This window comes from Cryptomeria japonica, chromosome 6 (genome assembly GCF_030272615.1).
Source record: "Cryptomeria japonica chromosome 6, Sugi_1.0, whole genome shotgun sequence".
NCBI classification, from domain to species: Eukaryota; Viridiplantae; Streptophyta; class Pinopsida; order Cupressales; family Cupressaceae; genus Cryptomeria; species Cryptomeria japonica.
In genome coordinates, this window is record NC_081410.1 from 592,972,852 (window position 1) to 592,985,314 (window position 12,463).

Below are 12,463 nucleotides of genomic sequence, written 5' to 3' on the forward strand. Positions count from 1 at the left end.
TAAGTGGGATTTACATAAATTCTTTCAGATCGAGTATATAATGGTAGTCAATTTGATAATTCTTGGTTTCTATCTTTTTCCCTCAAATTCTATCTCTAGACTCTTCAATATGCAAAAATATTTCTCAAACAAAGTAATGAAGATGATCATGCAATACAACTGAAATATTTTAAAGCTTTCAGATGAGAGCCCCACTCTTGATGAATAATATAATGAGATACAACTATTATGAAGTTTATTCAATAAGAAAAAAATAATCTCAACCAAAACCATTCTATTTTTCAAACAACTTATTACAATAAAATATTGTAACAGCAAAATATCTTATTGCAAAAGACAACAAGTCAAACATAAACTCATAAAATTTATACTAGAAAAATTTAACAATTATACACAAATCACATCAAAATATACTATTATTTTCAATCGTAAACTTTAAAATCTTATTTAATTTCCACAACTATCATATGCGGTTGCCTATAAATAGTAGGGCCAGCCCTAAAGGATCACTCAACCTTATTCTCTATGACATTAAGGATTATTCTAATTACAAAGACATGTCAATTGGCCAATCCTTAATAGTGTGAACGAGATGCGTGAGGTTACCTATCGCATCATACACAAACTCTCCAAGAGGACAAGTGTTCAACACAAACGCGAACGTTACGTTGCTATCAACGAATCTCATGACCAGAGACATGGCCCCAACACCTGCACCGCCATGCTGAAAACTCTTGATCTTTCCATCTCTACCCACGCTCACATAAACATTCAGTCCCCTCGAATGGTCGAAGTACCGATCTTCTATTAAACTTCTGTTCGACGGCATCGGAGCATTCAGCATCATGTTAACCATATGCCCTTCTAGAATCGCAGGCTGCCGATGGCCGTCAATATGATCCATAAATCTAACGGCGTCCGCAGCATTTCCCGTCCAACCCGCCGCCGAGTCAAGATTTCTGTAATCCACGATGCCGTAGCTGCCATTAACGTAACCTTGGCCGGGAAATATGGAGAGCAGGAGGTTGTCGACACCGTCAAAGCCATGGTAGTGAACCTCATTTTGTGCCAGACGATCTTCCGGTGATTCTGCCATTCTCAGCCCCGTGAGACCCAACGGAATGAAAATATGTTCCTGCATATAATTCGCATATTTCATTCCAGAGACTTTCTCAATGACTCTTCCAAGAACGGCATAACCCAAATTAGAGTAGTACATGGCAGACCCAGGATCAAAATCCAGCGCTAGGCCCTTCATGTAACGAATGACATCATAGACTGTAGGAGGCGCAGTTTGGCCCAGAGAGTGCGATGCGTACAGAGCCCCTGGAAGTATGAAAACGTTGCGTCCCGGTAAGCTGTCGTTCCACCCAGCACAGTGCTGTAGCAGATGTTGTATTGTAACGTTGAATAATCGCGGGTCGACGACAGCACCTGTTGGAGGTGAGAGGTTGTCCAGAAAAAGAAAGGGTTTGTCCTCCAAACTCAGCTGCCCTTCCTGTGTCAAAAACCTTAAGCAATCAATGCACCGTACATTTTGAGTCTAAAATATATGTAAACTACAACTCATCTAAATTATACTGTTTATGTTTGCTTAGAGTACCTGAACAAGTTTGAGAATGGCGACTCCTGTGATGAATTTGGAGATGCTGTTGTATCTCATAATGTGGCGGGTCGTGAGCAACTCGCCATTTTGTCGATTGGCGACTCCAAAAGCTTTGAAATATTTGAGGTGACCATCTTTGGCTAAGGCCAACTGAGCTCCAGGAACGTTACCGTAGGCCATCAACTTTTCCATCAGTTGATCGAATTTCACCATTTCAGTGGAAGATGATGTTGCCTTGGACGCCTGGATCACCAGAAATAATATTATGTGGCTTTTGAACAGGCTTAACAGTGATAACATATACGCTGCCATGTTGGTGTATTCAGATTTTTCTTGGGTTTCGTAATTATCCCTTGCATGGTCACGGTATTTATAGTGAACTGCTTCTCCTGCTCTCGTCCACCCATCAACAGCAATGGTGAGTCAATTTGGCAGATTAAAACTTGGAGTGTGGACAAAGCAACCTCCAGTTTTGTTAATGTATTAAACATTAGTGGAATGAAGGGTCCAGTTCGATAATTATTGGGGAGCACGCAGGCCATCTAGATATTGCTGGGATTCATTTCCTTATATTTTATTGATACAAATTCAAACTGGTTTGATTTCTGTGCGTTTTTTGTGAAAAAAAATAAATAGGTATAATGTTTTCAAAGATTGAAAATCCACTGACAAAGCTTTCGCACTTATTGTATATGCCTCTTAATATTATATTATGTTGTTTGACACAGCACGGCTGTGAGGGTTCGGCTCAGATTTGATGTTTACCCTTAAGTAATTTATATTCTTTGTTTTGACTGGCTGCAAGCTACCACGACTAATAATCAATTAAAGTGTTGTATATTTTTATTATGACGGGGATTAACATAGTGTGTTGCTATGTATATGTTCTAATAAATTATTATTCATATTTCTAAAAGATTTTTTAAAATATTGGATTAGGTGACATGTATATTAGATAAAAAATTATCAATTTCTATATATTTTTACAATTTTGAAAATATTTTATTATTTTATATAACAAATTTCATAATTTTGATAAATATAGTTATATTAAGTACAAATAATAATCATTTTTTATTGGATTGTTGACTAGTCATTTAACAACTTTTGCAATAATTTTACTCATTAATTTTGTAATTTGACTACTATCACACCTAAATAATTTTTTTATGTTAAATATCTACAATTTTAAAGTTATGAAGATATGCCACCAAAATTTAAATGATTTTTGAGGTTTTACATCTTTCAATGTAGCAAAGAGGATAGTTCTTGCAAGCAATAATTTTTTAAATTGTACGTGTCTTTTGTATAACTACCTACTAGTACTATTTATATCATGATGTTAGTATCATGTCTTTCATTTTCTTTTATTTGAAATGAATTAATAGTATTACCAAATATTATTATTATCAAATTAGATTTACCCTCCTATGTAGGAATACAAGTGTATGCTTTAGTTACGTCCTTTACAAAGGTATAAGTTCTTGTTCTATATTATTATCATTGTTGTTTGTACCATAGAGAAATTGAATATTCTATATAGCATCCATTTCATAATCAGTTGATAAGAGAGCTACTTACAACATTGGTATTTTAAACAAAGCAAAGCAAATGTACAATTTCAATAGGAACTATTGCAATAGTTTTTCTTATATAAAAAATAGCATAAACAACATACAGAAAATGTTTTTTGAAGAATATTGCAACTTCTATTCTAGAACACATTATTTTGCTACATCGAAAAAAGGTTTAAAAAAAAGGTAATAATACTTTTATTTACTTTATATTTTTTTAGCATACAGTGAGGATTAACATCCTCTACAGTGTAAAAAACAAAATATAATATCATTGTAATAGAAGATCACTTGCATGAATTATGAAGTTTTAAAATAAATGCATATGTTTAATACATTAGTTTTTACATTTGACAAAATTCATCTATCTTTAAAAAGGCCCAAAAATTGAATAATTATACAAAAATCACAACAATTTTTTTTGTTATTTGAGAAAAAAAACCTTTAAACTATTTTCCTGTTTCTCCAATTATCATATGTGATTTCCTATAAATAGTAGGGGCTTGCCCTAATGAGCCACTCAACCTTATTATATAGACTATAAGTATTATTATTATGATTAGGAAGAAATATCAATTGGCTAATCCTTAATAGTGTGAGTAAGATGCATGAAGCTACCTATTGCATTATATACAAACACCCCAAGGGGAATTGAAAAACTAGTATCATCTTTATTTGATCCCATGTATCATCCAAACATTGGAAACCCAAGTTTTCACTAAAAAATTAATCTATAAGTATTTAATCTTTGACTCGAAAAAATAAAAAAGAAACATATAAAAAATATCTACCTCATTCTTGACATTCATCTTTAATTTAAACTATTGATTCCATAAAAAAAGAAAAACTTAAAATTTATGCAGATATCTTATCTTTATAACTATAGACAGTTAATGTTATGACTCTTTCCTTCTTTCTATTGGGATTTCCATGAATCAATAGAAATAACCTTTTCATCAAGTGGAAGCATAGTTGTAAAGGTAATCATGTGTCCCGCTTTTGAAATTGAGAGGATCCTACCAAGAGATTTTTTTTCTTAATATGTAGGGAAATCTCAATGATGTATTCAAGATAAGCTATTGATATTTCATCATGCCTCCTTTTTTTGTGTTTGAAGTGAGGCTGCGATTATTTTATTCGTCAATAATGTTCTCTCACCTCTACAAATATTTAAAATCTCTCTATTATCTATTACTACTAGATTGTCTAGCAAAACTCTATTATTTTTAGGGACACAAAAGAAAAAAATACAACATAATTTTTTATAATTATTGATTCATGACATAGCCTTAAAAAGGAGATATAGTTGATAAATTTTAAGATAAAGAGTCAAAACTATTATATAACCACAACCAAGCAGAAATTTATTAATCTACACTAACTAAAACCTAACCTACAAATGCAATATGATTCAACACTCCCCCAAGTATTACATTAATCCAAACAAGAGTGTAATATTACAAGGGTTAAATACAACCATTTTGGATACTTTGATCAAGCACCTTCACCAATCCTCCTTTCTCACCTAGGAAACATCAAACTAACTACATTAGTGAATCTGCTAACTATAGAACTTGCAACCATCTACACAACATGCGAGAACATAAAGTGTTACCAAGCTCCAAGAACAATGAGACACATCTCCTCTAAGTGCTTCTAATGTCTCCTCTAGTGTTGCACATAATCAACCTTTCCTCTGAAAGTCTACATCCCCTTTGAGTGTGTCTAATGCCTCTTGTAGTGCTATGAAAATAATCCATCCTCTATAGTACAAATCACCAACCAAACATTAATACACTAAAGTGCACCCACATAAAAACCTATCCCTCTCTCCCTCCTTGAAGGGACACATAAATTGAATCCCCTCTTTTCTTTAGGGACCAAAAGGTAGAAAAGGATACTTCTCATGCAGTGAATAATCTTGGAGTGAGAAGCTAGAAATGTCCTCTTGTCTCCATTTCCTCTAGCCTCTAGTTTGATCTTCTTTTAAACTCTAGCCATTGGATCTTGCATGTGAACCTCTAAGAGTTTAAATCTCTATCAAGTGTAATACAAACATCCCTAAGGATGTGTGGTTATGATAATAAATAAAATTGACAAGATGTTCGATTCCACTTGACAAAAAATATTTTATAATATGACTTTGTGTACAAAAGTGACATGACGATTCTCATTGTTGTTTCAAGAAACTAGATTCAAACTAAAAATGCACACTTTTATTGTAAAATTCAATATTTTCTCACCTTGTATATGCCTATTTAATACATTGAAATTTGTATAGATAGCTTCAAAATTAAATCCTTATAACCCATATTATGAAATAAATTTTCTTCTCCATCACATAACAAATAAATTATCTATATGTTAAATTACCTCACAAAACTAGAAAAAAAATAACTATCATACCTGAATGAATTCATTTGTCTCCTCATAATTGTACTATGTCTCAGTCTCAAAGGAAAAATTCAACAATGCTCGATCTATAGGAAGCATCACAAGAGCAAAGGTTCTAGCACTTAAAACTGGTTTCTATGTTGAATAAACCCTTCAAATGGTTAGTATCACCAACAAACTCTTAATTTTTGTTGCAAACCTCCCTTCTACTTACTATTTAATTCTTAGAAATAACTACCCCAATAAATTATGATCTCATGAATTGTAGTGGATGCATAATATGTGCAACATCAATGTGTTGAAAAAACTTTCAAAATATTTCAAGTAAATGCAAAAGATAGATGTAAATCCATATTCTACAACCCCTACTAGCATCTTCTTATAATGACCCTCATTTATATTTTATCACACTTTCTCATCAAATATTCACAGGATCCACATAGACAAAATGATATCCATTTTTCTCTGATACCTTATCTACACATAGAAGGAAAAAAATAGAATTTTTATAATTATTGATTCATGTCATAGCCTTCAATAGGTGATAAAATTGATCTAATAGGATAATAATAGAATGAGGCAATTGATCAATTAATTCTTGGTTTGCATCCCTAGATTATTTCGTCTATCTCTTAGGTTTTGGTGGAGGTTTCAAAAGAACTAGCCAACTTGATTACTTTTTCTCAAGACAAGGGTGTGTGTAGGATCATGGGGGTTCAAACTAGGCCCTTAAGTGGCAATGAAAATTTAGAAAATCAAAGTTAGGCAACTTGACATAAAAAATTGAATAGGTTATTGAAATAATTTAGAAAATATGTACAAGAAAAAAATTTGTAGGAAATTGAATCTAGTTTCTAAGCTACTAGTTGTTTTTTTGGAAAAACATAAATTTATTTGGTGTAAAATTGAAATTTTAATGCAGTAGTACTAAAATTTCAGGGAAAAATAAAAAGCAAGTATATGCCTACATAACATAAGTACAAACAAAACATATTTTTGTTGTAAATTTTTGGCAAGTAAATAATTAATTATGATTTTTTTATTAGAACTTTTTAAAAATAAAAACAAGCGTGTTTGTCTATAGACCATAACTTGGTAAAAAATCCATGAAATTCAATATTTTTTTATTCCTGTAGTAGACGAAGCATAGAATGTGCAACATTTTTTAGATTTGAAAAATGTTTAGCCGAGTTAAAGTTATAGATACTTGTTCAATCAACCTATCAATTGGGACTTTAGACATAATGTATGTAAAAAATTAATAATTATTTATTAAATTCAAAATAAGACAAAATCAGCTACCAAAAAGATGGACTGAAAGATTGAAAGAAGCTTGTCTCTTTTATTGATTGCAATTTGATTTATATCTACAAACAAAGTTTTAGAGTGATTCCCAAACTGATAGAGTTTTGGTGCATTGCCAAAAGATTAATATTTACAATGAGCACCTTCATATATATAGGGGAGGGGCTATGAGAAAAATTAGAAAAAATTTCAAATAACTATGACTAAGTCAAAATAAGAATCCTTTTTACTTAGGACTTGTGCAATCCTACATGTAAAAATGTATATGCAAAAAGACACCTTAAGTGTCGATTGCCAACTACCAAAACACATCTACAACTGAAAAGCATAAAATTAATTAAGTGTCATCAGACATTTCTTGTTCATTTTGATAGATTGTTTCAGAAACTCCTCAAATTTGCTCAAATTAATCTTCATCTGGGATTCAAAAAGGTCCTTGGGTGTGACTGGTAGTGACCTGAAACCGAGTGATGGAATCCTTCAAAACAATATTAAATTTCTTAATTTCTTCAATTCGAAAAACTTTCTTGATGAAGATCATTTGCAGACATGCTCTGAATTGACACAAACTGGATTGAAAAACCCACATTACACTTGGAAGATACACAGATGCAAATCAGACTTATAACACCAATTTAAACTTAATGCAAATCAGGTTTATAGTTGAGATGCTCTAATTCAAGATCGTAACTCTGAACTGCAGTATTTTTACAAGTGAGGGCCAACTAGGTGTAGTTAAGAGTTAACTCCGAACTAAACATGGGTGAAATGTTTTGAATGTGGTTCTGAGTTGTAACCCTAAACCACACCATGTAAAAGTGCAAACATATTTCAATGTAGTTTGAAGTTATTACTCCAAACTTCACCTTGTGAAAGTATCTAAAGGTAGTTCATGTAGTTTGAATTTATAACTCTGAACTGCACTAAGAGAGTGACTTTGGTGTAGTTCAGAGTTCTAACTCCAAATTGTACCTACAAAGGGAAGGACTTTTGTGTATTTCGGAGTTGTAATGTTGAACTGCATTTGAAGGGTAATATTTCGATGTAGTCACGAGCCTAGTAATCAGGTAGTCTCGAGTTTGAGACTCATTCTCTCTGCAGGTACCCACGCTAGCGATTGGACATGATGAAGGCTATGCCCATTTCCTAAGATATCTGCTGAATTAAAGATGAACGCTGTTGATGCCGAAAAATGAGACTCGATGGACGTTGGCAGATGGAATGTCAAGATGCTCATAGGAGCTCGGTGGAGACTTTGACCTACATATCGCCACAGTGGATGATGATATGACCTAGAGGATTATGGATGCTACAGATGTGCTGCGAAGAAGGTGTCGCGAGGAGAGATAAGGGTGCTCGCGGTGACCGTGAGGAAGAGAGGTAATGTTGGTGTGATAAGGTAGTCGAGCCCAACAATATTACTGGAGTCATAAGGAGCGAGAGGTATAAGGAGTAATATCGAGATAAGAGCAGTGGAGGGATAAGAAGATTGACAAAGGGTTGAGGCTGCAGATGGAGGGATAAGGAGACTATGGAGCGATAAGCAGGCAATAGTTGGAGTGATAAGGAAGAATGACAAGAAAATTGGTCTATGTTTTACAAATCTGAGGATGAGGCCTTCAAAAATGTGGTCTCCCTGGTTCATAGCTCTAATAAAAATTGATTCTGTTCTGACCCAATGTAAGAAGACTGGCCCTAACCAGCAGTCTGGAGTTGTAACTCCAAACTGTACCTATTCTTGAGACCTATGCAAAATCGGGGTTTAACTTCAATTATACACAAAGAAATATAAACTAACCCCTAAAATAACAATTTATCAACCTTTTAGATCGACAAATTGAGACTCAAAGCAAGACAATTTCTCAAGGGCCAAGTCATGAACTAGGAGAATGGAAATTTACCTCAATCAACATGCTTAGAGCATGGATTGCAAATTGGACAAAAAATTGTAGGGGTTATCCTATAGTTTGAGTGAGTCAAAATTGATATCATTATGATAGACTAGATTCTTGGATAATTTCGTTGTACACATGTTATCACAAAAAATATTTGTAGGATGAATTGGTTTCTCTCTAATTTCTTCTATAAATTTTCTAAGAAATAATTATTATGTACCTAATAAGGTAACTACAGAAAAATAGCTTCTAGATAAAAGGAAAACTATTCTTTACTTCCTTGAACTCCAAGTGGTCAAAAATAATTGAAAACAAAAATAATTACCAAATGTATAATTTTAGTCATCCAAACTACCTCCCCAGTTAAATTTACTAAAACCAATAAGATTAAGCCTTTTGGAAGGGTAGTAACGAATACCAAAAATTTGGAGTGTCTTTCACATATCTCAAAATTATTGAAATGAAGTTGCCTTCCTATATAACAATATAAGTGTGTACTATAGTTGTGTACTATACAAATCTACAACTCGTAATCTATTATTATCATTACTTTCTATCATAGAGAAATTATCCTCCTTTTATATTAAGGTCATTACTCACTCTCCATATCAAGTCCTATTTCAAGATCTTCTTGAAATTGAGGATGTTATTCTAGATCTCTGACCCTTTAGGAGGGGAGCAACATAGGAAAAACATTCCATAGGATATTTGGCTTCCACAATCCCAATCCAGTCATTGTCTGAAGAGATAAGGTTCCAACCAATTTTGGATATAAGGGCTTTATTGAAGGATTGAATTCTCTATAGGACCAATCACTCCATAGGTTTAGGTTTACAAACAGTATCTTATTTGACCAAAGACAATCTTTTCTTCTATTTATCCTATAGTTGTCATCCCAAAAATGGATAATTATGAACCTTGATGGGATGGAATTCTAACACATCTCAAGTGGCTAGATCTTCTTCCTTATTTGTATGGACTCATACCTGAATCATTTACACAAGTGGGTAACTTATGTTGTGATATTATCTTGACCATGTTGTAGGAGTGATTTTTCTATTGTTGATCTTGACATTATGTGTGCTATATCAAATAGTGATTGTTTCTAAACACTTGATACCTAAATTTTGGAGATCCATGGAGACCCTTATATCTCTATATTCCTAGATGACCTTACTATAGATTGTCTCATTCCCTTTGCATTTGTAAATTGTATACCCTACAATGATGACACTTTAGAGAAACTTGAGTATATCACAAGTCATGCATGTCAAGATGGATCAATGGCTTGTCTCCTAATTCCTACTCATAACATTGAAATCCAAAATTCAACATCAATTATTCCTAATCATCATGAAATCACCATCGTATTTTCCCCTATTGATTTAGTGTAGCAAAACAATTATCATCTTCTACACATACCTACTTTTCATTAATATCTTGTAGACTTATCATCCTTGTTTAATAAGCCTCAAATTGCAGATTTGAAGGATTATATTGAGGACGCCCATCTCCTCTTTCATGATAGCCACATCAATATTCCATCCCATTGTGATCACCTTCGAAAGTTGTTCTATATTAGTCTTCACAGGTTTTTGGATTGATATTATCTCTTTTTGACATGAGGACATTTGAGTAGTTCTAGAGGTAAACATGATTTTCATTTGGATTCTTGATCCATAACACTTACCAAAATACCTTCTCTAATCACTTGTATATTTTTTTCTTCTTAAGGGAAGAAAAGTTGTTTTCAAGTAGTGGATCATGTTTTATCTTTCAATCTTTCATAATTGGCATAGGAGCTACATCTTTATGGGGGGATTCCTAATCACATTTTCTCTCTCCTAAATTATGGATGCATGTAGTGTACATTTGTGATAGAAGCATTCCTTGGTGACTCACATAAAGTCCCTCTTATATCTTTCTTTCACTAGTGTAGTTATTTAATTAAATCCCTCTTTTAGAGGAGTTTTTCCTATGTGGTTTTCTTGTTTTTCTTTGGTTATGAGAAATTGCATTTGTTTGTACATAGGTATTTGAATAGGCCTTGTAATCAACACCCATTCATGCATCCATCATTACATTCATTAGTGGATTTTGAGCTTCTCCATAAATTTCAATTTTAAGGAAGGCTATTGGAGTAATTAGGATATTCACCTAATTAATTATCTTTAATTATGTCTCTTATTAATTTATTCACCTAACCTACACTTAGGAGTTATTTTTTCTTATTAAAAAGAGATAATTATACATCATGTTATCTCATCACATAAGATGAGGACACTTGTCATGCTCTAATTTAATACTCTCATAGGTTTAGATCTAGGGTTTTATCCTTATGTATTTATAAGCATTCATTGTATAAATTGTAATCAATCCAGGTTATTCATGTAAATATCAATATCAAAATCTTTCTTGGATCAATTCTCTTTTAAAGTTGTATAGCATACAATCTTGGCTTCTTCATTTCAGATGTGATGGATATTTTGGTTGTCAGTGATTTCTAGGAGTTGTGGGGTTAACTATAAACTCCAACACTTCCTTCTTAATATTTGGAGGGAGGAGAAAGGCTCCTTAATTCCTCTATGAGTGCTATTTAAAGACATCTTTTCTAGTAGTTTTATTTTATTTTATTAATTTTTTGAATGTATTCATATTTGAAAATTCCCTTTTCTATAATATAAATTTGTTGTTTCTAAATTATTCTTTTTAATTCATTTATTTTAAAATGAATTATCATTTTTTCTGGTACTATAGTTTTGAATTAGCTAATATATATTTCTACTTTCAATTATTTGTATCCTTTAAAACTTATTATAAATTTTAAAACTGTTTCACATGTTCCTATAGAGTATTTAATTTGTTTAACCCAAATATGTTTGTAAGGACTGTTAGCAAAACTCGCCCTTTCTACTATTAAACTATGTTCACATTGAAATGTATTACTTGGTTCATCGTGTATTCCTTTTTATGGTCCAAAAAGAGAAGAGAATAACAAATATAAATATAGAAAACTGTCATTTTATGATTTTCTTCTATTAGAATTTTTATCAATTCTTTATGTTTTAAGCCTTTGGAAGTTCCTTGTGATGATATTGATATACAAATATATTTATATATTATTGCAGAAAAATTCCTCAAGATCTTTATCGGGGGTATGTTTATCCATAATTACAATAGCTTTTCTGATATTTCTCTTTAGAATGGTAATGGAATCTTGTGCATCATGTTATCATAATACTTTCATTACTTGACCAATGTGGCTGATTTTGAGAGTACATAACTATTTAGTCATTAGTAGTAATTGTTTGGTAACTATACCTTTCATAGTTATTAGATCAATAGGCATTCTAAATGTAGTTGTTTTTTTGGATTGATTTAGGTTTGTGAGATTTTATGCATATTATTGCATGCTTTCATCATATCTTCTATAGTTTTATTTGAGTATTTACACATTTGCATGTTAATAGTAAACCATTTTACTACATGAAACCTAGAAGAAGAATGTATTGCCAGTGTTGCCTAAATTTTTAGATTAGAACAATGTTCGATTTAACTTTAAATTATCATTTATATTTGCAGGAATCGAACAATTACTTATTAGGTAGTGCTACAATAAATTGATTTCAATATATGGCATATTGAAGTCCACAAAAACTTGAGATACATTCGAAGTATATCAATATTCA

At 32.2% G+C, this 12,463-nt stretch overlaps 1 protein-coding gene across 1 annotated transcript; it reads right to left on the reverse strand.

Annotated features, from left to right (window-relative positions):
- Nucleotides 1-387: 387 nt before the first annotated feature.
- On the reverse strand, nucleotides 388-1,936 carry LOC131036275 (uncharacterized). The gene is made up of 2 exons (XM_057968130.2): nucleotides 1,604-1,936; nucleotides 388-1,498 (listed from the first exon to the last, which is right to left on the reverse strand). The coding sequence occupies exons 1-2, from the start codon at nucleotides 1,916-1,918 to the stop codon at nucleotides 548-550; spliced, it is 1,266 nt and encodes a 421-aa protein (XP_057824113.2). The 5' UTR covers nucleotides 1,919-1,936; the 3' UTR covers nucleotides 388-547.
- Between the last annotated feature and the right edge of the window lie 10,527 nt (nucleotides 1,937-12,463).